This window comes from Dioscorea cayenensis, chromosome 7, assembly GCF_009730915.1.
Source record: "Dioscorea cayenensis subsp. rotundata cultivar TDr96_F1 chromosome 7, TDr96_F1_v2_PseudoChromosome.rev07_lg8_w22 25.fasta, whole genome shotgun sequence".
In the NCBI taxonomy this organism is placed as follows: Eukaryota; Viridiplantae; Streptophyta; class Magnoliopsida; order Dioscoreales; family Dioscoreaceae; genus Dioscorea; species Dioscorea cayenensis.
This window is the reverse complement of record NC_052477.1, coordinates 23,276,706-23,302,151: the sequence shown is the minus strand read 5'-3', so window position 1 is coordinate 23,302,151 and position 25,446 is coordinate 23,276,706. Positions and strand designations below refer to the sequence as shown.

Here is a 25,446-nt window from a genome sequence, read left to right as displayed (position 1 = left end):
TTTTCATTTCGTGTCAAACAAGTCCCTCCCCCTAATGCCGTCTGATTTTCCGTTTGCGAGGATGACGTGGTTTTTTTCATGAGTACAAAATTTGATATAATACCAGTTTAGTCCCTCTCTTATTGCGAAATGGCCTTCTAGTCTATTTTATTATTTTTTGCGCTTAGAAAGTCCCTTAAATAGGGGACTAAACTGAGTTATATACCTAAAAATCAATAAAAAGAGGGACTTCTAAGGACAAAAAAATAATAGGACTAAAGGGCAATTTCAAAAATAGCATAGGGACTAAATTGGGTATTATACCTTAATAATCATAAAAAAATACTAAGTCATTTCATGACGAGAAAATCAGGGGGCTGTCGTTAGGGGGAGGGACTCGTTTGACACGAAATGAAAAATATAGGGATTCTACACGAACAAAAAATATTAGGACTAAGGGTGCACTTTGGATATAATATAGGGACTATCCAAGGTATTATACCATTTTAAAATTGTAATTTTGACATTATATTTCTGTTGTGAGAACAGTTTTGAGGCCTTGTATGCTTACTGGGTTTCACCCCGTGGCCATGCGCTCGTTTGTCGTCGCACCTGATCCAACAAGCTATGTTCGGGGAGTGACAATAATAATAGCAAAGTAGATAATTTAAAATAAAATACCAAGATGTATATAGTACATATATATAACTCGAGTAAATTTTTTCAATGAGTACCTGAATTTGGCCTTATATCAGTTTGAGCATTAACTTTCAATTTGTATCAAAATGAGCACCAAGTTTTAATTTCATTTCTCGGGCGGAGTAATTGAGGGTTTTCTATGGATTTTTGGTTATGTGGATGCCAAAAAGCTTGCGTGGATGCCACAGGTCGCGTCACCGAGCTCATCCAGCTTCGATCAGCTTAACCGATGTGGTTTTTTATCCGCGTGGGGACGTACAGATAGGCGGCGTGTACATCCTCAGTGGACCACTCACATTGGTTAATAATAGCGGTGGCGAGTCGATGGCGTGGACCGGGACATCCACGCAAGCTTTCGACATCCACGTCAAAAATCACGCATCGATTACCCGCGGGAGAAATGAAGTAAAAGCATATTCGTCCCTGATACAAGCTGTGAGTGCTCGAGCGATGTAAAAATCAAACTTAGGTACTCACTGGAAAAATTTACCCTATAAAACTCACTTCTGCGCAGGGGACTAAACTGTAAATATATCCAAAATAACAAAATATAAAGGAAAGATTATACTTTATTTGATAAGAGGTGATCTTAAATAAAAATATATAAATTGAGAACACAATAACTCTCAATTGCTTAGGCATTGTGCTATTTCAGTTTTTACCTTTTCAGACTCACTGTCCATCTCTCTTCAATCTTTACTAATCTTCCTCACAAATCTATATTTATAACTTTTCAAATTTACAATATACTCCCTCCAATACATCATATCAAGTTCAGACTAAATCACATCTTTGCAATTCCGAAATCAATTTGGACTGCAATCTAATCACTCTAATAATTTGTAGTCGATTTGAGTCAATATTTCAACAAATAACATCCTCATTTCCGGATAAATGTTATAATTTACATGAAACTATCACCATCATAGACCTTATTGATTAAGCTATATAATGTCACCATGTAACCATTACTTATGAGTACAAATAAGCACAGAAGAGTAAACAAGTCACCCACCTTCATACTGCTGCTTACTTGCATTTACATGAACAATAAAAAGGGTCTCACATATAATTATCATTAAGTATACGTTTCCATTGGAAACCGTCTAAAAATGATACAAAGCATTCACACATAGGATTTTTGAACATTTTACTCCCTATGAAGATTATGGAGAATATAAAGAGAAGCAGAAGAAAGGAAGATACACACCGCATAACTAAGAAGATCCAACCCTGTGGCTATTGTCACCATTTTGCTTCTCTCAAACATCTTTACTAAGAGAATCATGACAATAACATGACCTACCTTTGTCTTTAATTCATCGAGTGAACTGATCTTCATCCATTTTCGGCCTTTCCCTGCGCTATAACACCAAAAGCAGGGAATTATTAGAAAAATGTAATAGTCCAACATCAGTTAATTCAGTAAATACAGGTATGAATAGATAAGTTTGAGCCTCATCTTATCAGTTTCTTTAGTTTTTGGGGTTATATGAGTACGCAAAGAATTTCTATTAATAGATGCAAGGGAGAATCATAAAATTGTAGAGGGAGAGAGTCCATAATCCAATCTTCAGAAGACATTAGAGAGAACTCAAGTGATGATGATATATAAAGTTATGCGAACTCAAAATACTTTAGTTACCATACCACAGATTAGATGAACCAGGGGTGCATTATGCAAAAAGAAAGCCAAAAGGCATGTTGACATGGCCAATGAGATCCTGGCTTCCTATTTGTCCTCATTTTGACTTAAATTTTCTGGAATTATTAAAATATAGATGAGGAAACGAAAAGCAGAGAACAAGGTTAGGGTGTTTCGAATGGAATGTGAATGAGAAAGCATCTTTGATATTGATGACGCTCTACTGAAGTCTCACAAACATGACCAAAAGGATGATGGGGAAAAAGTTAAGGGATAATATCAGCTATTTGTTGCTCAATTTCAGTCTATCACAATGTAATTTTTTACTTTTATGACTTGTGTTAGCGGATATTGTCTGAAACATATACGTTATACACATCCTGCTTTACAAAAAATAAAAATTAAAAAAATAAGCAAATAAGAATAAGATAGCAGGATAGATATGATATTGCAATAATTCAACAAGTTACATAGTATAGTTGTAAGCATTTAATTTAAAGAATTTGGAAAATATCTTTTACCTTTAAAGCAAACATTCCAAACAAGGAAGATCCCTTGAGAGCACGATCTCTATGGGCAGGCACTTCCGGTGAATTGCTTATGAATAGTCCATACAAGCCCATACCAAATATTAACATCACAGTACCAGCAAGATAAACATCTGAAAGCAAAATGGAAATGCAGATATAAAGCCTTAAGTATAGTATGCACTGTATGAACAAGTCAAATTAAATGAAACAATGGGGAACTTAGTAAATTTGCAGAAAATCTTGCAGTAGGAACAAGTAGATTGAGACTTATGTTTACCAAATATAAAAGAAGAAATTTTCATGTTATCAAAAAATCTCCATCATGCTAGGAACCTAGTGAAATATTAGATCATGATATGGGGCTCCCAGACCACCTTCAATCAGTTATACATCTGATCCACTGTCGCGTCAAAAGACTTCACATGTCCTTCTTCCTTTCTTCTTTGTGGTATTATCTCAACTGCAGTTCAACAAGAGAAGCTCACATAGATGATGGATGGCAGTTAAAATTTCAAAATGTGACAGTATTCTTATTATTCATATCAAACTGGATTTCTTGAGTAAGTCTTTGGAGTTTGGAGTTTGATAACTCATGGTTAGCTTTATAAACATACATCTAACTAGGATTCTATTTTATATAGTAGCTTGAATTTAGCTAGCGCTAATCAGTAGTGACAATAATTCAATTTCTTTTTGATACATTGTGAATATATATCATAACATCTTTAATTTATTCCTGAACTCGATCTGGCAGTAAGATATGGCAAGACAAGATCTAAGTGTATAACTAACACGATGAGTACACCAACTTACATCTCTTTCTAATTGAGCATGTATGTGACTATATTTACATTGTGGTAGATTTCAGTGTTAACTTTTAAGTGAAGCACATCCATCGAGCTAAATAAAATACTTCGATAACCTATCATATTTGTTTCATAAAATTGGCTAAAATTTTGAGAGAAAAAAATTATTTATTTAATTTTTTAAATGAACTCAATATGCTTTTAATCGGGATAGATTTAGGTTAATCAAAAGCCAACCTTACAAAAACATTGGCGCCTACAGTTTTTCATGAACATATTGCTAGCATGGGCGTTGTTAGTATGAATGCTTCTGATTAGTTGGAGTTTATTTTTCATAGCTTGATATTCATGTTGATGTCATGACATTTTTTATTAGTTTTTTTTTTATAAAGTTTATCGTTTATTTTTGCTCTGAACTATGATCTCATAAAGACTTTAAAGTTGAACCAGTTGGAAATAGACAAGCGTAGATCACATTAGCTTATAATTTCCATGCTACACATCCACACTTTATCTATGTCGTTAGTTAAGTCAGTATGTTTGAGCATTGTGGGTTTAGTTGCATTGTACTAGCGACGACTGCCCTTATGTTCCATGTATAGATGAGGCTGATGGACGAGATTGATTTAGATAATTTTTCAGTTGTAATTACATTTGGTTGTTGATAGTAATTTATACACAATTTTGAATTCCCGAAGGTACATGATTGTATGGTCCAAGTGGGAGATTGTTGGGTTGTGGACCACAGAATATGTAGGGATATAAGGACTTATGTGCATAAGTTGTGTAGACGTACACAACTAATGTTTATAATTGTGTATATCTTATTATATTCAAGTTTTGAATGGACCCAAATTGTGATCTGATTCAAGTTTGGATTTGGTCCTAATTATCTAATTTTAAATGTGTGGATATACATATTAATCATATGTTGTGTAGAATTTCTGGGGTCAAAATTGTCAAATCTATGATGGGCAGATTTATAATTAGCTCCATAAAGATTTCTTATAAATAGGGTGTGGTCCCTGACTGAGCATGCAATAATTGAGATTCAGAATTAGGTTTTCTGAATTAGGGTTCCCATCTCCTCTCTTTGCGTGTGATTAGTGAGAAGAACCACAAGACCCAATCACCTTCATCGTAATCAATGGATTCAAGTGCAGGTACGCTTCCGCCACTTTCTTTGTTTCTAAGCAATCTCCAAACAAGAAGATCCAGGGTTTGAACTAGGGTTTATACCCATTAGATCCATCATTAAGAACTTGTCTTATCCAACTTCTTAATTGATCCTCTTCAACTAGATCATGCTTAATCTTAGCACAGTTTGAAAAGTTAGCCAAGGGATCTTAAAAACAAGCTAATCAGCGTCAAGCATATATGTAGAAAATAGAGGGAATGCAACATAAATTTTGGGCAACAAGTGGTGGACATTACAAAATCTTCCAATTACCATGTTACCACCAAGGAAACACCAGGTATATTTTGGATCAGGGAAAAGAAAAGAGTAAAAAAGAGAAAAGCCTTCCTTTCATAAAGGTATGATGGTTGGCCCAAGGACATATCAAATTTCTTTATGATGGCATTAGAATTTGTAAGCCTCTAAGTTTCTTTATGATGGCATTGGAAAAGCCTTCCAAAATTGGAATTTCTTGAGCTCTCTCATGGGTCTAACAAGACGGCCTCTATTGTAAAACATCTTTGATAGCTAGGCAAGTCAAATATATGTGAGGAAAACAGCTTTCAAGGGTGCCAATACTTCCAATCAAATTCACTAAGTTGCAGTCAAGATGATTATTCTTGGACTAGTCGGAAGAGTTGCGCCAAGGAATATTATCATCCTACTAGTTGCAGAATCTAGTAACCATGATATTGAAAACTACAAGTCAAAAACACTTGATGTGTTTAGAGTTTCAACAGAAATTTAATTGACGAAAAAAGTGACAGGAGCAATGTTTAAAAAGGGCAAAAGGCGTGTCTGAGGCATTTTGTCTTTGTGAGGCGGTATGAGGCGTAAGCCTCAATTTAAACTAAAAATATATATACATATATACAAGGTTGTCAGATCCGGCTAAGCCAGGGGTCAATGGGTTCAATCGGATCAAACCGGGGTTGAAACAAGTCAATAATAAAATAAAAAAATATTATAATAATTAATTATTAGCAAATATAATATTAAAACAATAATTATAATATGAAAAACTCCTAAATGTTGATATTTAAATTGATAAATGACCTTATATACACTAGTGTTTTCTAATTATGTTACTTATTTTTACAGTGTTTAAATATGTACTAATTTAATATATTAATATATAATTATCGAACTTCTTTCGGTGATTTTTATTTATTTATTTGTTTATTGGTTGATTTTGTTAGAATAAATAAAAATTTAATTTACTAATTCTTATTCTTTTATATGGTTATACATTTTATCAATAAATTATGTAACTTAACCAATCTCAATTGAGTTTTTATTTTGTTTTAAATTTTCTTATTTTTTATTTAGTAAGAATATTTTATTTTTATATTTTATAATAAAATTACACTCATTTGTTATTTTTTTTCTTGAATAAAATAAATTTTTAGAAAGTATTTACCATAACATAATAATGAATCTGATTTTTAAATGTTAATTTTTGTTGTTATGTTTATGATATATTGTAATTCTATTTATTGATTATAAATTAAAAATTTATAATAATAACTATATATGATTTTGTGGTTTTTAATGAGAAAATAATAAAGTATTAAATATTGTAAAAAAAAAATCCTCACATTGAGGGGTTAACACCGGGTTTTTCCATGCCCAGTTCAATGGGATATGACCGGACCGGCCACATGGCCGGTTCCCAATTTTTCCGGTTGAACCGGCCAGGCCGGTCCGAGTCTGACTACCTTGCATATATATATAGTAAAATAAAAATAATAAAATAAATAATAAGTAACAAAACAATCATAAAATTCATAATAAAAGTTCAATCCTCTTTAGTTTTTCATGGTTTTTAATTTAAACTTACTCCATAGTTCAAAAATTTCTTATAAAAAAATAACTTTTTTAAATATATATATACCATTTGTTTAGTAAAAAAGTTAAGTGGCCAATTGTAAAAAACCAAAAAATTATTTAAATATATTTATGATTTATCCACTTACTTAAAAAACTAAAGAATTATCTTTCATTTTTAAAGATTAGTTAGATTATCGATTTTAATTTTAAATGATTAGTTGGTTATTTATAGGTAAACTCATAAGTATATCAATAAGCTTTTGAGTTTGTTAATTTTTTTAATACATAATTATATCACTTTGATGAAATTTAAAAAAGTTGGTTTTCAATAAATTAAAAACATTAATTTATAGTCTATCTGATATTTAAACAAACATTAATATGTATATATAAATATATTAATGTGTATATAATATATATAAAGGGAGAAAGAAGAGGGCATTGGGCGAGGCACACGCCTCTTGCGCCTCAAGACGATGTGCCTTGAGGTACCGCCTCACCGAAAAGAAACATACGCTTCATAATTTGAATGAGAGGCGTATGTTTTGAGGCAAAATCCTATCGCCTCAAGGCAACCGATTTTTTAAACATTGGTAACAGGAGTAATTATTCTGTCAGGCTTCATGTTAAGTATACTAAGATAATGACAAGAAATTAATTATCTGTTAATGAAAACAATCTATACTGGTAACCAGCGAAAGCAATTAAAGTAAGAAAATAGACAATCAAAATGAGAAAATAGAAATCCTTACCAATAGCCTCAACTAATCTCAGAACCATCTGCCCTGTGTGGATCCCTTTCACACAACTAGTCCAGTAAACTTTGTAAGCATCAACAATGTATACACAACCCTAATAAAATAAAGTAAAATAATTTCAGACACTAAGAATGTGTCCTAAAATGGAAATCTCATCAGTTTTGTTATTTTCACAAATATAGTTTAAAGCAAAAACATTTGAATAATGCAAATAGTCAATAAAATAATTATGTATTATTTAGAAATACAAACTCTAAATGACTAAACCAATTTATCATAACTGGAACAAGTTATCACACTGAAATAAATGAATCAGCACTTCATGATATATCTTTTACAAACTTATCTTTTCAAAGAATAATCATTTTCATGCCTCTCTTTTAAGCATGAACATATTATACAAGATTGAAGCATAACATGCTCTATTGTTAAATTCAAATTGCAATGGAAGGCAAAGCATGACTCGAGTTGATATACTATTGAAATAGAAATAAATACAGGACAAGTGCAAAAGAGAAGAAAGGACAGGAATATCCTTCTCAACAGTAGGAATGAGAATTTCTTTACACAACTTGAGAAATAAAACCATTTGCTTGAACTAAGCACAATCTGGCAAATACTTTCGATATAATGGGCACATTCACTTCTTCATAGAGAATCGTGAACCACAATTTGGGCATCTGGCAATACCGAATCATTTCAGCTATGATAATTTGAACTGAAATTATGGAATCTCTTTTACAATCTTGATTGATTAAGGGAAAACTAGTAATTTGTTAACGGCACGCCCCATTTTAACAAGCAGAATCATCCCATTAACCAATAGAAATACCAGAAACCTCAACCTTATTTTATTTGGTTATTGGCACTACTCCGAGGTTTGTCAGTGCTTTTTGTGTTTTGTGTTTCATCATTATTCATAAACACCATTTTCGCTTCATTTCCACCTTGTTCTATAGGCCATTATTGCACCATATCTCTACCACAGAATACCCATCTCTTGGAATACACTAAATATGGAGGGCATGGCCGTTTTCTCTATACTGAAAATATTGGTGCCCTATGCCCCATCCTCATCCACAAGACAATTCCATCAACTGGATGTTTGCTACCTAATAATATGCCCCCTTATTTATACATACATATATAGATATTTACATTCAAATATTTAAAAAAAAAAATCTAATGACTACCAAAAAGAACTTCTAGTATATTTTTAAACTTTTGAAGAAGAAGAGTATATTTAAACTCTTGAAATATTTTTATTTGGACTGAAATGAATTTGTTTTATTCTGAAACATAACCATAGGAAAAGGCAAAATGCAAAACCATGGTATGACTAGCTTTTCAAGAAATGAAAAAAAATTGTCACTGAGGTCCAAAAAAAACTTACAAATAAAACCTTGGAAATTGGGAGATATTATATAACTCCAACAGGATGATGTTTATAATGCCAAAATTAAAATAGAGATGTTCAGATTGTGTTCAGTTTGTCAGCATACGCAAAATTACTAGAATGATATTCTCTTCATTAAATGATATTAAAATTGATAAGCTGTTTTATACATCCAAACAGTCTTATCAAGAAAGAACACTCAAGGTCTTATTCTTTACCATGTGTTGTAAAGAAATGATAAAATTTCGATTTGTTACAGTTGTAGTTTCAGCATGACAATGCTCAAGCAGATTGGACTGGGTGATGAAAACATTAGGCTCCAGTTAAAAATTATTTCATTAGCTGCATTTTGTTTCAAACGCCTGAACCTTTGCAAAATACTTTCTTGAAAAATTATCAGAAGATAGTAGATGATTTCATGCAAGTACAGTTAGGGAACTTACATTCAAGAAGCACAATAAAGAGCCAGCTAGTGAACCTCCAACTGCCAAAAGTGCCAAGAAGCGGAAATCAAAGATTACCTGCTTAGCAAGTGAAAGAACACAGGACTCTTAGTTTAAGATCAACATTTAGTAAATATGACTCATATTTTCACTATATCTGAGACAAGCTAATGTAAACTAGGCAAGAAAAGCATAATGGAAATAGTATAAAGAGTCCAATTGAAACATAATTAGAGAAAATGAAAGCTTAGTACAGCAACTTGGCATATTTTCAAATTAATACCAAATTTTAAATAGATTGTTATTGCCAAGATACATCTTGAGGACATAGAAAGTAACAGCAAGCGGACCGGACCTCTCAAGGAAAAAATTCGCATTGAACATGGAAAACTGAGGTAGCTCATTCAAGTACACATTGTGAAGCTAAAACAATTGCAGAGATGGAAGGTAAAACTACCTGGTTCAGAAGGATGAAACAACGACTACTGATGACAATGCTCACAATATCATAATATAAAATAATTTATTGTTAGCACAAAAAATTTGGCAAAGCACTCAAGTGAGGTCTGTGGGAAGCCCACAATAATTTTCCATAGATTACATACAAATGGTCCAACTTTTAAGAGTCCTTAAGTTGAACTTGAACAAACTTAACCTGGCTTGAGTTTAACTCAAAATTAATTCAAACAATATCCACTTTATATTTAAATTGGGTCAAGCCAAAATTCATATTTTCATGGTTTTCCCCCATACTAGAGCTGTTTCCAAACATTGAGAAAGTTTGTCTCAGACTAGAGCTAAGCTGGATTTCTCACAATAAATCACATTTTCAATTTCCAACCATAAAGAAAATAATAGAGATCACCCTCCTAAGTTCCTAACTCCAGTAAAAAACCTATTCTCGCTAATACACGCCTAACAGAAACTCTATTCCATAACTGAGATTAATCTAGTTGAAAATGCGAGAACTCTATGACCAAAAACACATATTAGTTCAAAATTCAATCAACCAACGTCCCAAAAATAAAATTTTGTACCCATCACCTTTTGAACTCAATTGTTACATCATCACACCACATAATTAATTAAATAAAAAGCTATAATAAATCATCATGATCAACAAACCCTATTTAGAACAAACACACAAAAAATGCAAAGGAGAGAAAGCACAATACCCTTTCTACGGTGGATTCAGTGGCAGGAGACATAACAAGAGTAGGACTGCTACTCCCAGAAAGGTCGTGATCCAAGGCAGGGTTGGGATGGGGAGCAGGAGGAACCAGGAAGGAAGCTTCAGGCTGGGAGACGTTCTGACGGGGAGGACTAGGGTCTTGAGAGGAGCTAAGGCAAGCAACGGGGGAGCAGCGGAGAGTGCGAAGACGCATTGGGCGATGGATTTGGAGGCAAGAGGTGGGAAGGCTGATTGCCGAAGCCAGCAAAGCCATTCTCTATAGAGATCAAACAGTATAGAGATCAAAGAGAAAGAGAGAGAATAGTGAAGCTTTCTGTCAGTCTGGTTGCTGAGCGAATGCTGTCTCTGCCATACAGCGAGCTGGTAGTATAGTGCCTGTAATGACACTGACTAGTTCTTTTGTAGTTTTGTGTCCAAAATATCATAGTCATAGTATTACCTGGATGTATAACACAATCAATCTCAAGTGAAGTTTAAGGCTTTGTTTGGGTTAGTTTTTGGAAAAAGAGTTTTATTTATTTGTAGAAAGCACTTTTTAAAAAGTCTTTTTAAGAGTAAGTTAAGTCTTTTGAGTATTTTATGTTTGGATAACTTAAAAGCAAAAACACTTTTATATATGTAAAGTTGTTTTGGATGGAGATTTTTAAAAGAGCTTTTTAGAGGTGGCGAAATTACTTAAAAATAGAGCGTTCGTTGAGTTTTTCGTTTAAGTTACTTATTAGACATTGGTATTAATTATAATGAAAGCACTAATAATAAAAATAATAATAAATTAATATATTATGATATTAATTATAATTACAATTATTATTATATTAATTATAATTACATTGGAGAAGTCAGGGCTATGAAGGGTGGGAAAATTTTATAAAAAGACATGGGTATTTTAGTAATCTTACAATCTATAAAAAAAATCTAAAAAGTGCTTTTGAGAAAAGCACCTCAACAACTTCTGAAAAAAGCTGTATTACAGTTTTTTTCACAGCTTCAGCTTTTACCAAAAAACTAATACAAACATAATTTTCAAAGCCCAGAAGTGCTTAACTTATAAAAAAACGCTTTTGGGCTTTTAAAAAGACAACCCAAACATGCCCTAAATCTCACGTTTTATTGAATTTATCAACCACCTGTTTTTTTGCAGTGGAATAATGATAAATTTATTTTATTGAGGGAAAAATTGAGGAATCAACTCTTTCTATTAATATTTGAGATGAATTACTTATTCACTTTATAAAATAAGCAAAAAGATGTTTTGCAATCTTTATTAGGGTTGTTTATAAATGTCCGGAAGGATAGTTCTGTAACATAATGCTTAATGCCATTAGCAATTTATGGTTTTATAAAAAATTATTCGTACAATTTTACTCCTTTTTTTCTTTTTTGGGGAATCTTTACCGGGCTTGTGTTTAGGTGCCCGTAAAGGATAATCCAGGTAAAATCCCACAAAAAATATTCCTGTAAAATTTCTATAATGGTATTACGTTCAAATAATACTAAATATTTGTTTTATAGAATTTATTCATTAATTTTTTTACTTTTTCCTTTTTTGGGGGGAGTTTTAACGGGGGGTTGTGTTTAGACGCCCACAAAGGATAATTCATGTAAAATCCCACAAAAATATTCCCATAAAATTATCCAAAATGACATTACGTTCAAATAATACTATAAATATTTTTTATTTCAAAAAATGATATTATTTGATTGTATTATATATTTTTGGTTTATTTATTAATTTATTTGCTCTTTAAAAGAAAAGGCACTTGAACAATATGGTCTTTATCAAAAGGTTTATATAGTCTAGTGGTATTTTGACCTTATTGTAGAAAAGAAAGGTGAAACATTTAAAATATCTCGAATTCAAGATTCATTGGAAGTGACAATGGTTACATGTCATCAATTGCATGTGACCAGCCCAATTCTCTCGTCCCTACTGAGTGGATTGGATAATTAATTCTCAGCCCTTGCGCCCGCCTATGTATAACGCTTGTCTCTTTCGTCAATATATATATATCGTCAATATATATATATATATATGAAACTTGTTTGCCTTCTATATTGATTGATGCCTTTATGTATTGTAATTTTCTATTTCTCATTTTTCTTCTTTTAGAAAAACCCCTTTTAATTTTAATGATTGGCTTCACAAAAAATGCTTGAAGTATGGAAATTTTCAAGGGACAGTTACAATTATGAAATTATTATTATTATTACAATTACCACTTATATAATATAGATGAACACAAAATAGTTTGTGGGAAGGTGAGTAAAGCATGAAACGAATTAAAAAAAAAAATGGTTCTGAAATTATTTGTCCTATATGTACAAATGGAATTCGGACAGATCTTTACCCGGAGTAGAACATGATTTTAAAAGAATTCAAAAGGTCCATTAAGGAACAAGAAAATGACATTGTGATTTAAATCGTGATGAAACAATATATCAATGAGAGGTTAGTTTAATAAGTTCAGTAAATTCTTTTTTCTTATTTTATAGTTTTTTTATATATAGTATAGAGTGGGGGTCCAAAAAAACCCTGAAGAATTATTATTATTATTATTATTACGGGGAAGTACCAGAAAAACCCTCTAAACTTTCAATTTTTCCTTTTAATCCCCATAATGTTTATGTTTCCGCAGGGGTCCTTCCTTTTTGTTTAAATTATTTTTCAGCCCAAAAACAAATAACGAGGCTTAACGGAGGCGTGAAGTGGGTTGTGAAAAGACGCTGCTACCCCTGAGAGAGTTGAGTGCTGTGAAATTTATTGAACCGGTGTGAGAAGATGGTTTTACCCCCGCTTTTTCGTTGGGAACCGCTCGCGATGTTTGGTGATTGGACGGCGAAACCTCGGGAGTCAGGAACGAAACCCTCCCTTCCGCCAAAGGTCGCATCCTCTCGCTTTCTTCTTATATCGATGAACGCTGCCGAAGTCCTTTTTTCCATTCATCTTCTTTCTTGCGAAACCTCGTCTTCGAGATCTCCGACAACTTTCATCCCCGGTTTCCACTTGTTGACGAATTTCTTTGGCAAAGATCTCCGGCGAGTTTGTGTGAAAGATTGGCAAGTCACCTCCACGGAAAAAGGCAACACGAAGGTGAGAAGACATATCTAATTGCCCTGGAAGGAGGGTTATCTGAGTGGGTTTCCCTATTTTCTGTGTAATGTTGTGCAATTCATTTGATAATATCGATATTGTTGTGTAAAGTTTCTCGCTTTTCCTTTGTATACTGTGTGGTTTATTGTGTAAAAATGATACTTATCTGTTAGTGATTGAGTTTGTGTTTGTTTTTTTATATAGATCAGAAGATGACAAAAATACTTGTTAATGCTCGGTGTTATCTGGGCCCAGTTGTTGAAACCATTGAAGAGTTGAAAAAACTAATGAATAGGCGCCATTGGGAGATACTCCGCAGTATGTCATTTGCCCATTTTATGGACATCGCTCCCGTGTTACAAGAGAGAGGGGTTCTCGATGCGGTACTGTAGTTGTACGACGAGAACCGCCAAATGTTTAAGATAGGACAAAGCATGCTTCCGTTCAGATCAAAAGACGTCGCTCTCATCCTAGGCCTCAGTTGCCATGGAGATGCTTTCTCTTTCAAGCACGTGAGAGTCCAGTCAGATTTTGAGAAGAACTTTCTTCATAAAATGCACAACCGTCACCGATATGCAATCAAAGATAGCCTACTGAGAATTGTTCGCAGCAAACACGGTGATGAGGAGACCTTCGTGAAGCTACTTGTGGTGTACTTCATGACGACGATTCTGTTCACCAACACTTGTCTAAATGCTCCACCATTCGTGGTAAGGTACGCCGACGATTTGGGGTCACTAGGCCAGTACGCATGGGCACACACTACTCACAAGTGGATGATGGAAGACATCCCTGCGACAGCCGCCCGTGTCAAACTTCATTGTAAAGGAAACTGCCCTAGTGCAGGCTATTTGAGAGGCTATTCCATTGCTCTCATTATTTGGTTTTATGAGGTGACAGGCAGTGTCAAGAAACAAAGAATAGGCAAGACACCCCGTATTATATCCTATGGGGATTCCAGTTTCATCAAGTCGGCGTCTATCGAGCCACTACTGAACTCAATCAAAGGGAGAAAAGTAAGGAAATCCTATTATTGTCTAAAATGATTGGTGATTTTATGAATGTGTTATTTCCAGTGTTTGCAATGCTGTACATGTGTATAAAATTGTGTTCCTGTGTATAGTATCATTTTCATGTGTATAATATACTTTTCCTGTGTATATTTTTTGTTTTCTGTGTATATTATATAATTACTGTGTATAACTTTTACCAATGTTCTAGCGTTATAATGCCTTGTATTTACTTAGCAGTTCTCCGAACTTCTGCCAACTAACGACGAGGAGAATATGTTAGTTGGTATTGTTAAGCATCATTAGGAGCAGACCCCTATTAGAGCATCGGAATCGGACTACGATACAAGGCAGTCCCGCCGATAAACAAGGCCCCCGGCCGCTGGGAAAAAAATCAAGCCTTGAGCCAACAAAGAAGCGACGCCAGAACCAATCCCCCCAACCACCCCTCAAGAAATTGGCCGTCGGCGGTCACGCGCGAGAAAGGCATAGGGGAGGTTCGCAAAGTGATGATGAAATGCGACAATTATTAAATCAAGTCTTATCGGAGTTCCAGTGACTGCGAGCTCCTATGAGGCGGCGTGAGCGTGAAGATGCAAAGCAAAAAGGTCGACTCATCGTCACCGCCTCGAGATTCGGGTCCCCACTGTGAAGGTAGGCGAGATCGGGCGGCCCTCTTCGTCGGGGATCGTCCCCTAGTCACGGCGTTAGGGTTCAAAAAAGGGTTGCCGCAGTTTGGAAAAGCAGTTCTACGCAGTACAATATAAAGTATACCGGCGATGCGGACATCCCTGCACCACATGTTGGAGCCGATGCAGAGGATGTTCAAGTCGCACCAGCAGCTACTCAGGAAGAAGAACCACAAGCTGCATCACAGGTCCCCGCTTCTGATCGCTCAGTCGGTAGTGACGAAATTCCCGTTCCTAAAGCTGGAATAGAAGAGACAGAAGCTGCATCACAAGCCATGGATGAAACTCTGCCGGATGTCCCGCTTCCTGAAGACGCAATAGCCACCAAGATCACAGTCGAGGCTGAAGATGGTCCCCAAAAATGCGTTACACGACGCATGGCTGCGCAAGGCAAACATCAAAGTAGTCCATCTCCGAAAAAGGTTCCACCAAAACGAGCCCCAGCGAAAAAGACACCGCCTAAAAGGGTTCCACCAAAGAGACCCCCACCGAGAAAGGCTCAACCAAGGAGAGCTACAAGGAGTAAGGGCCCAGCACAGAAGAACAAACCTGCTCAAAAGGTTTCCATCTCGAGTGACGACTCCGGAAATGATGAGGCAGCATTACACGCTGTAGATGCACTACTTCAATTCCTGAACTCTTTGAGAAAGGAAAAACCTGCAGAAGCGCCGCTCGCGATGGTCACATAACAAGAAGGGCAGCCATACTTCGAGGAGCAAAAGGAGGCTGACACTGTCTTCCTACCACAGAAAAAGTCCTACCCGGGTTGGGGAAGGCTCAAACAATTTCAAAAGGCAGCACTCTCCATCTTCCTCAACACACGTGTCGACAGGTACTATTTCATGTGTATATTATATTTTTAATTGTGTATATTTACAATTTAATGTGTATAAATCTTGTGTCATGTGTGTGTATTTAAGTTACTGTGTATATATTTAGTTTATTGTGTTCATATTTACTTTTGTGTGTATATATTTGATTTCGTGTGTATAAATATTGCTACCTGTGCGTATGCGTATTTATATTTGGTTGTGTGTTTCTTCTGTGCAGCTCTATCATCTGGAGGGATGATACCGACTACGGGTATACCACCCGTGCCCATGTGTTCATCCTCCTTGATGGGAAGGAAAATGTCCACGATGATGTATTGGATGCCTTCGTACTCATGCTTCGTACTGAATTGCTAACAAATCCTTTGGCATTCAAGAGACGTGGCGTTGTCACACGGCCGTTGGCTCTTGTTATGCAAAAATTGCAATTCGCTGCGGAACATGCGTTGTACATGATGGAAGATATCATATACGGGCACCAAACAACTGACATTATACTTATGCCAATCCTACTTCATGGTTATTACCATCTGCTCGTTTTGGACAATGAGAAACAGAAGGACATGCACAACTCCTCAGTCATCTCCGACATTTATGATTCTGATGCCGTGGACATGGTCAGTGTCAATAATATCTTATAGAAATATGATATGCTTTCATATGGCTTCTATTTAGTGATTAACAGGGTTAATTAAACTGTTTAGTGGGATTTTTTCGAACTATGCCTGGAGGTCAACACTAAAAGTAATCCATTTCGAGACCTCCCACTTGAGCATGTACAGGATTGCCCCCAGCAAGCACCCGGCACCGTTGATTGCCCGGTCTATTGCATGCGGTAAATGGAGCAGCTTCTTAACAGGGAAGAATTGTCCATATCACAATCGGACGTCCAAATCCTTCGGCTCCGATATGTCGCCCGTATACTTCTCGACGCGATGAAGAGGAAAATTATACCAAGCACTAGTGTGAAGAATGACACCACCGACGGTGAGAAGAATGCGGCTGGGGAGAAGGACAACCAAGCTTCCCAGGAAATAGAAGGTGAGGAGCCCGCCGGAGAGAAGGACAAGGACAGTTAAGGTGAGGAGACCGCCGGAGAGACGGGAAGCCAAGGTGACAAGGACATAGAAGGTGCGATGGACACCGCCACTGATAACAAAAGTGATGGTGAGAATGATATAGAAGGTGGGAATGATGTTGCCGAGTAAAAGAACACCGAGGACGTTTCTGCCAGAGAGAAGAACAGCAAAGGTGACAAAGACGCCGACGACGTGAAGGACGCCGAGACTGTGAAGGAGGTCGCCACGGAGGAGAACGTTGCAGGTTAGAAGGACACCGCCAATGATGCGGAGGACGGCAACGAAGAGAAGAACACCATCGCAGTCAAGGAAGACAACAACGAATCTACTACTGAAGATGCTACCCTTGATGAAGTGAGGGACGATGAAAACGTGTAAAGTACTGGGAAAAAAACACATGAACAGTTACGCAATTCCATATGAGATCATGCGTTTGTAATGTCTAACTTTGTTTGTATTTGAAAGTTAGTACATATACCACCTGCAGGAAACCATAGATTATAGATTTAATACACAGCAAATTATATAATATACACAGTAACGCAAAAATATACACAGGAAAATGTATTCTTCACACAACAAGAAGAACATATACATAGGAAATAAGGTTTTACACACACAAACGAGAGAATAATAAAGCTAAATAAAAATGTCATAAAAGTCGTGCTTCCGAACATGTGAAAGCAAAATCAAACTTCATACGCTAGCGTGAGGTTTACAATGGTTAGTCCCCTATGACTGCATTGCATGATCACTGGTTATGGCCAGCCTCGTGGCACCGGCTACAATATAATTCATGGACATCGAAGGCTTGTGACTCTATCCGCTTTCTTCTAGGACGTCCTGGCCGTTTCTTTGATATTGGTGGCCGAAGTCATAGTGGACGGTTGTCATCAGATGGCTTGTCACTGTCGGGAACAGGGGATATTGGAATTGCATACTCCCGATGATACCATTCCACTATGAAGTAATCAGCAACATAAGAATGGATATTCGTGTCTGTTTGCATAATCGCTACACATGCATGCTTGCATGGTAGGCCATGTACTTCCCACCTTTTACATGAACAGCTACGAGACTGGAGGCTGACCGCGTTGTTGTTATTGTCAATGACTTCATATGTGTCATCAGTAGAAATGACCAACTCTAAGGAAATGACTTTCATCAACGATTTGCTCAACCTTTTTTCGTATTTCAGGACAAAGGTGTGTACCCCAGTTGTTGCATTGTTCACGTCTTTCGGCTAACATATTCATAAGTTTAAACCTGCAAAATGATAGTTGCAGAGGAAATTTATTATATATACAGAAATATTTATTAGATACACATAAATAATAATTATATACACACAATACCTATATAATACACATAAATGCTAATATAGTTCACGGAAACACATGACAATATCCGGTAGGTGACTGGTCACTAACCTGATAGAGTCAACCATGCTTGTTACTGGTAGATGTCGTGCCTCTTTAATCCAGACGTTAAAGGACTCTGCCACGTTTGAATACATCTCGCACCATCTCATTCCTTTAAATAAATAGTTCGACCAATGATCAACGTCGGACTTATTCATCAACCAACCGTTTGCATCGGTTGATAGACATGCAAGTTCATGAACTGCATCAAACTCTTTGGACGTGTATGCGTACGCAATTTTGATGATTACTGCCCAGCATTGTATTCGCAAAGCTTTACTGAGGCTAGAGTTGGTCTTCATGAAGTTTGCCTCTAAATGTCGTAGGCAATAACCATGTAGTGATGAGGGGAAGACTCGCGCAACGGCATTGACCAAGCCCTTAGATCGATCTGATATGAATGTTATAATTTTATCATAGGTATCTTTACCGTATAAGGCCTCCCCAAGAGTAGCAAGAAACCAAGTCTAGTTCTCATCAGTTTCATTATCGATGATAGAAAATGCTACATGGAATAGGCCTTCATTGCCATCTTTGTCTGTAGCCCCTAGCAGAATCCCGCCATAGTTGGCTAGCAAATGGGTTCCATCAATAAAAAGTAACGGGCTGCACCCGTGCTTGAACCCTAATAAACAAGCCCCGAATGAAAAAAAAAACACGCTTAACCCACTCGCCGTCATTTTCAATGGTTACAACGCTACCGGGATTTGTCACGGATACTTTATCTGCGTACCATAGAAGCAAATCAAAGCTACTAACCTCGCTACAGTGGATCGCTGACCTCACAACCTCCTTCCCCATCCAAGCGCGCTTGTATGGAAGACAAACACTATGGTCACGTAATATATCTTTCTGTATGTCAACAGCCCTGTATAAAGTGATTAAGCTTCGTATATTACAGATGTAAAAGCATGCTTAATTGAACTTAACAATAAGAAGAATAACAAGAAGAAGAAGAAGAAGAAGAAGAAGAAGAAGAAGAAGAAAACAAGATGAGTAAGATGACGAGAAGATGACCAAGACGAAGGCTAACAAGATGAAGTTGATGAAGAGTAGATGAAGAAAATGATGTAAAAGACGGAGAACAACATGAACAAAATGAAGAAGAAGAACAACAAGAAGAGGAAGAAGAAGATGCCGAAGATGAAGAAGAAGAAGAACAATAACAACAATAACAGAAGCAACAACATCTTACGTATAAATATCTTCACTCCAGCTGGCTAACTAAACAAGGTGAGAGACGAAGTTGAAGCTTCGACAACCAGACCAAGATGAAGAAGCACAACTTCAAGAACAATGGCAACGTTGAGAAGAAGGAGTGAAGTATAACCTTTTCTTTGACAAGGATGCTGCATTGGATTGCTTGGCCATACTTTGCATTAAATCTGATGTGACTTGGAGGGAAATTTTTATTTTTTCATCTCACATGATTACATGGGCATTTGAGTCATTTTACCTCCACTTAACTGACGGAACTAACAGCAAGGGTTGAAACGAACATGTCTTAAAAAAAGGAAGGATCTAATGGGAAACGAAATTGTCAAAGGGACTGCAGTGGAAGTTTCAAACAGTACAGGGACTTTTAGGTAATTTCCCCTTATTATTATTATTATTATTTTGCAAACTAAAAGATTTCAACTTGTCTCTTGTATTTTTGCCCAAGTGATGACTTTTGAAGTTATTTTGTTTGCTTCTCAAATTCTTTTTTATTCACATTTTCTTACAATGTAATTTACAAGGAAGGATCTACCACTTAATATTGTTTAGTTAATTTTTTGTAAATAAACATATGATATTCTAGTAACAAAAATATGTAATATAAAACTATTAAATATGCAGCATTTTAAAATATAATATTCGAAAGAAGCAGACAAATAAATGATGATATAATTATTAGTATCTCTCCAAAACTATTAAAAAGAAAAACATTGTTTTGAAACCCAGGTTGACCCGCCCAGTTGGGACTGGTTTGACCAGACCTAAGTAGGTCACCAGATTGAGTCAACCTGGGTTTATAAATAATAAATATTATTATAACTTTTTTTTTTAATTTCAAAGGTTAGTAATCTTCCATAGGCTAATAGCTCAAGTGGTTAAATGGTAAATGGTTTTGAAACAATCGTGAGATCTTGCGTCCAAATCTTAAAGAAAGTTTTTTTATTATAAAAATTTATTTTATAATAAAAAATTTTATATATTTTTACATTATAAAAATAAAAATTCATGGCCCTCTTAATTTTCAATAGTGTGAAACATAAATATTCCTATGCATAATCTAATTAAATATTAATTAATAATAAACTTTTGAAAACTGAATCGGATTAATTGAAATCAGTCTTAAATATGGGTTTATATGTTACACTATTTTTTAATATAATGTTATCAAATACATGCTTATGATTTACCTCATCCATATACATGGTAATCATTATGCTTATAAATCATAATAATTTGTTATATGATATTCAAAGACATTGAGTTTATCAAGATTACTCTTATTTGTTGGTATCTATAAATTATAAAAAAATCATTTGGTTTTTATACTTATTATTATCATTTTTTTTAATTATTAGTAATTTATATAGTAGATATTATATATTTATATTTAATTAAAATTATTAAAATATAAATTATATAACTGGATCAACCCTGGTTTAACCCCGGTTCAACCATTGACCTGTGACCTAAGAGCCTTCTCGGGACAATCCCTAGATCAGACTTCAGAACATTGATAAAAAACATTCCCAACTAATTATGTCTAAAAATGAAAAAAACATTATGAATCAAATGTTTGCTCACTCCCTAGATCAAATTTCAGAACATTGGTTAAAAACATTCTCAACTAATTGTGTCTAAAAATGGAAAATATTGTTAGTGCAACCGCACTATTATTGGCATGATTTGACACATAGTTAAGATGACATGGCAACCTGTGTGACGTAGCATAATTGGTGACATGGCAAGGAGTCTTGACTTGGAGGCAATAATCTTGAAGATCTTGGTGGAGCTATTTTTGGCAAGGTGTTACAATTTGAAGACAAGATCATATAAAAACCATATATAGATGATTTGATTGAAGACTAAATATGGATGAAGCTTAATTGAAGAAATACCTTAATGAGGATGATTGAGAACTTTGAAGGGCAAGATTTGAAGACATGCCTATTGTTGGCGTGATTGAGATGATTGATTGAGGATCTTTCTTGGTAAGATTTGAAGACCAAATTTGGATGAATTGAAGACCAAATTTGGTATGTTTCATGAAAGACACACAAGGACATGCGCCCCTTACGAGGGGACTGTGTGATGAGGAACTGAGGAGGTAGGCTAGTTGCCGGCAGTCGGGATCGGGAGATTTGGCTGCATCGACTCGGACTAAGCATGACCGAGAAGTTGATGGGTCTTAAGGTCGTCTGCAACTTAACCAAAACTCAGTCAAGTTAACAGTCAGGGCCATGTTGCAACTCATGTTACAACAAGAGTTGCAACAGCTATTTTCGGAAGGTTTTAAATTAGTAGCCACGGAGATTCTAAAAGAGATATGTGCTATATTTGGGACGTTGAGGCGTCTATATAAGCTACCTTGCTCGTAGATTGTAAGTGTAGCTGTTGTGGAGGAGAGAGTGTGAGCACTAGACAATCTAGAGAGGGTAGTGATCTTTATTGTTGGGAGAGTGAGTGATAAGTGTTTGTACTCATCTACTTTTCACCTTTTTTAGTAGATTCTTTATCTCTGGGCTTGGCCCCCCAGACGTAGGCGAGAGGACGCCGAACTGGGTTACCAATCTTGTGTGTCTCCTTCTTGCTTGGTTTGTGTGAATGTTCTTTGAGTGTTTTGAGTGTTCTTTAAACCACAAACCACATCGGCGGAACTAACAAGTGGTATCAGAGCCTTGGTCGCCGTGTTCGCATTGGTTTTAAAGTCGGCGAGGTCCTAACAAGTTCCATTGATGGCTAGAAAAGAAGAAGCTTCTGTCACACGACCACCGTTGCTAAATGGATCCAACTATCCATATTGGAAAGGCACACATGAAGGCGTTTATCAAATCCATTGATGAGAGTGCATGGATTGCCATAGAAGAAGGATGGTCCCCTCCTATTCTAGTTGATGAAGATAAGAATGAGATCATAAAGAAGAAAAGTAGCTGGAGTATCGAAGACATGCACAAAGCTAATGCCAATGGGAAAGCTCTCAATGTAATCTTTAGAGGAGTTTATGAGAACCAGTTCATATTGCAGAAGTAGAACAAGACATTTCAAAATATCATAGAGTGTGAATTGGGCTATAAGATTAAAAAATACTATAATAATAATGACAAAAGACTGTAAGATTAAGAAATAGAACAAGACATTTTTTTTATTTTGACACAAAGCAATCAAGACTGAGGTTTGTCCTACCACTCAGCCATTCAATGTAACATATTAACGATCCAAAGTTTGAAGGTGCTTCTTTGGCAAACTAATCACGCACATGAAAGACACCACCATTAAAATTTTCTTTTTTTGTTTTTTTAAGGCAAATCCATAGTCTAGTAATTAAATCAGAAGAGATGCCAAAAGCGCATACCTCTAGCTAGAACTCAAACAATAAAGAGAATTTAAAAAAACCATCTTGTCAAGAATCGGAGGATGCCTCAACGAACAGAAACCAAAATCAATTCTGCAAACCATTCATTCATCGAGATTATAAAGAAAATCTACAAATCATCAAATTAAAAAAACCACGAGAGAGAATGGGAGGAATAGCTCACCAAGTGAGATTGTTGGCGCGATCGAGACCTCATGGCGATGGGTGTCGTCGCCATGAGATCCGGGTGATCGAAGATGCCTCATACTCGAGCGAGATCTTTACCTCTCCCATTAGGATCTGAAGTGCCTTTAGGCACCAGCCACGGGGTCGTTTGCGTCGCAGGACTCCCTCCGAGGATCTCTGCCGCAAGGTACACCAAATACACGAACCCTAAACACAAAAGAGCGAGAGAGAGAGAGCGATAAGGCCATCAAGGTTTCTCTCAGCGAGAACTTAATTTAAAAAAAGGAGATGAGATTCATGTCTGTCATTAACTTTTTGCCCTTGAGTCCCTACAATCTACAGAATTCATAGGTAAGACCTATTTTACTTGGTTTCAAAGCAAAGGTTTTTAATAAATCAATTTTTTTTTGCTCTGAAAATAATTTAGTACTTAAAAATAACATATTTTTACAATTATCTTTTGTTTCATTAATTTATCTTGTTATTTAAAAATTAAATAAATAAACAAGCATAAATATTTTTTAAAAAAAACATATTTCACCCATAAATTTAATATAATTTTATCATTTAATCCTTCATTAAAAATCTAATATAACAATAATAAATATAGGAGGTTTAAATCAACACTATATATTCATTCATATTATATTTTCTTATAATTATAAGAAATAAAATAAATAAATATTTTATAGATGAACATTAAAATATTTTATAATTATCTTTTGATAAATTGATATATTATAAATCTATAGTAACAATAATTAAAAATAAATTAATATCTTAATAAATGTCATCATAAAATTGTTTTCTAGATCAATATCTTATCTTTTTATTTTTTATATATAATATAGTTGTAATATTTTATTTTTTAAATATTTTGTTATAATCTAAATATAATCAAAAGTTAGTTTTTAGATATTTTAAAAAAATATTACAAATTATTATTATTATTATTTTTATTATTATTATTGGTATTAGTATTATTAATAATAGTAAATAATAGTTTATATTTGAAAGTAAGTTAATAATATTTATGTATATCAATGTTTACATTAATTTAATGGAGTGATGGATTCTCATGTGATTTGAAATTTTGAATCTAGGGTAGAGATGATTTTGGAGAAGAATCAAATGGTTGAAAGTAAAGCCCACATATTTATTTAATTAGCAAATTATTAATAATTAAATGGACATTAGTATAAAAATTAACTAAAATTGTAAACTTATATTAATTATCTTGCATATTTTTAATATTTCTAAATTTTGTAAATAATTTATTAACTAAATAAAAAAATTAGAGATTAAAATTGAGACCGTGATTTCCATGAATTAAGAAAAGCCTTTGTTATTATTATTTTTAGTTGAAAACTTATTTATATTAAATATATATACAATTAATTCCGGCGTTCCTATCTCCCATTATTATTTAATTATTTTATTAATTTTAATATAATAATTTAAATTAGAAATAAGAAAAATATAGTGGGAGGGGTTAATAATTCCGGCATCGGGGTTAGCACTTAGTAACCCCGCCGCCGGGGTTATATCTCCCATTTAAAATAATTGATTATATTATTATTTTATTAATTTTAATATAATATTTAAATAATAAGAATAAAAAAAATATAGTGGGATGGGAGGAGTTGATAACGTCGGCACCGGGGTTATTGTCAATCTTATAATAATAATTTTCAAAATATTAACTTATTTTAAATCATAGAAATAAAATTAATTATTTTCACCAACGGAATTTCCAACGGAAATTATCACCGACGGAATTTTCCATTGGTGATAAAATTATATTCTGTCACTAATATGTTCTAAGGTGTTAAAAATTGTTCGTTGGAATTCTGTCACAAATTCCGTCAGTGATATTGATATTACCAATGGAAAAAATTCCGTTGGAAAAATTCTGTCAGTGATGTGACTGTTTTCTTGTAGTGGTATATTGCAACATGTGAGTGTGCCAAGAAAGCTTGGGGAATTCTTCAAACCATTCATGAAGGCACCAACTTGGTAAGAGAATCTAAACTTCAAATGTTAACAACTATGTTTGCGAATCTCAGGATGGGAGAAGATGAGACGATAGCCATGTTTAATGCAAAATTGATGGGCATA

At 34.8% G+C, this 25,446-nt stretch overlaps 1 protein-coding gene across 1 annotated transcript; it reads right to left on the bottom strand.

Annotated features, from left to right (window-relative positions):
- Positions 1–2,817: 2,817 nt before the first annotated feature.
- On the bottom strand, positions 2,818–10,823 carry LOC120265169. Its single transcript, XM_039273058.1, has 4 exons — positions 10,439–10,823; positions 9,264–9,341; positions 7,419–7,518; positions 2,818–2,984 (listed from the first exon to the last, which is right to left on the bottom strand). The coding sequence occupies exons 1-4, from the start codon at positions 10,706–10,708 to the stop codon at positions 2,818–2,820; spliced, it is 615 nt and encodes a 204-aa protein (XP_039128992.1). The 5' UTR covers positions 10,709–10,823.
- Between the last annotated feature and the right edge of the window lie 14,623 nt (positions 10,824–25,446).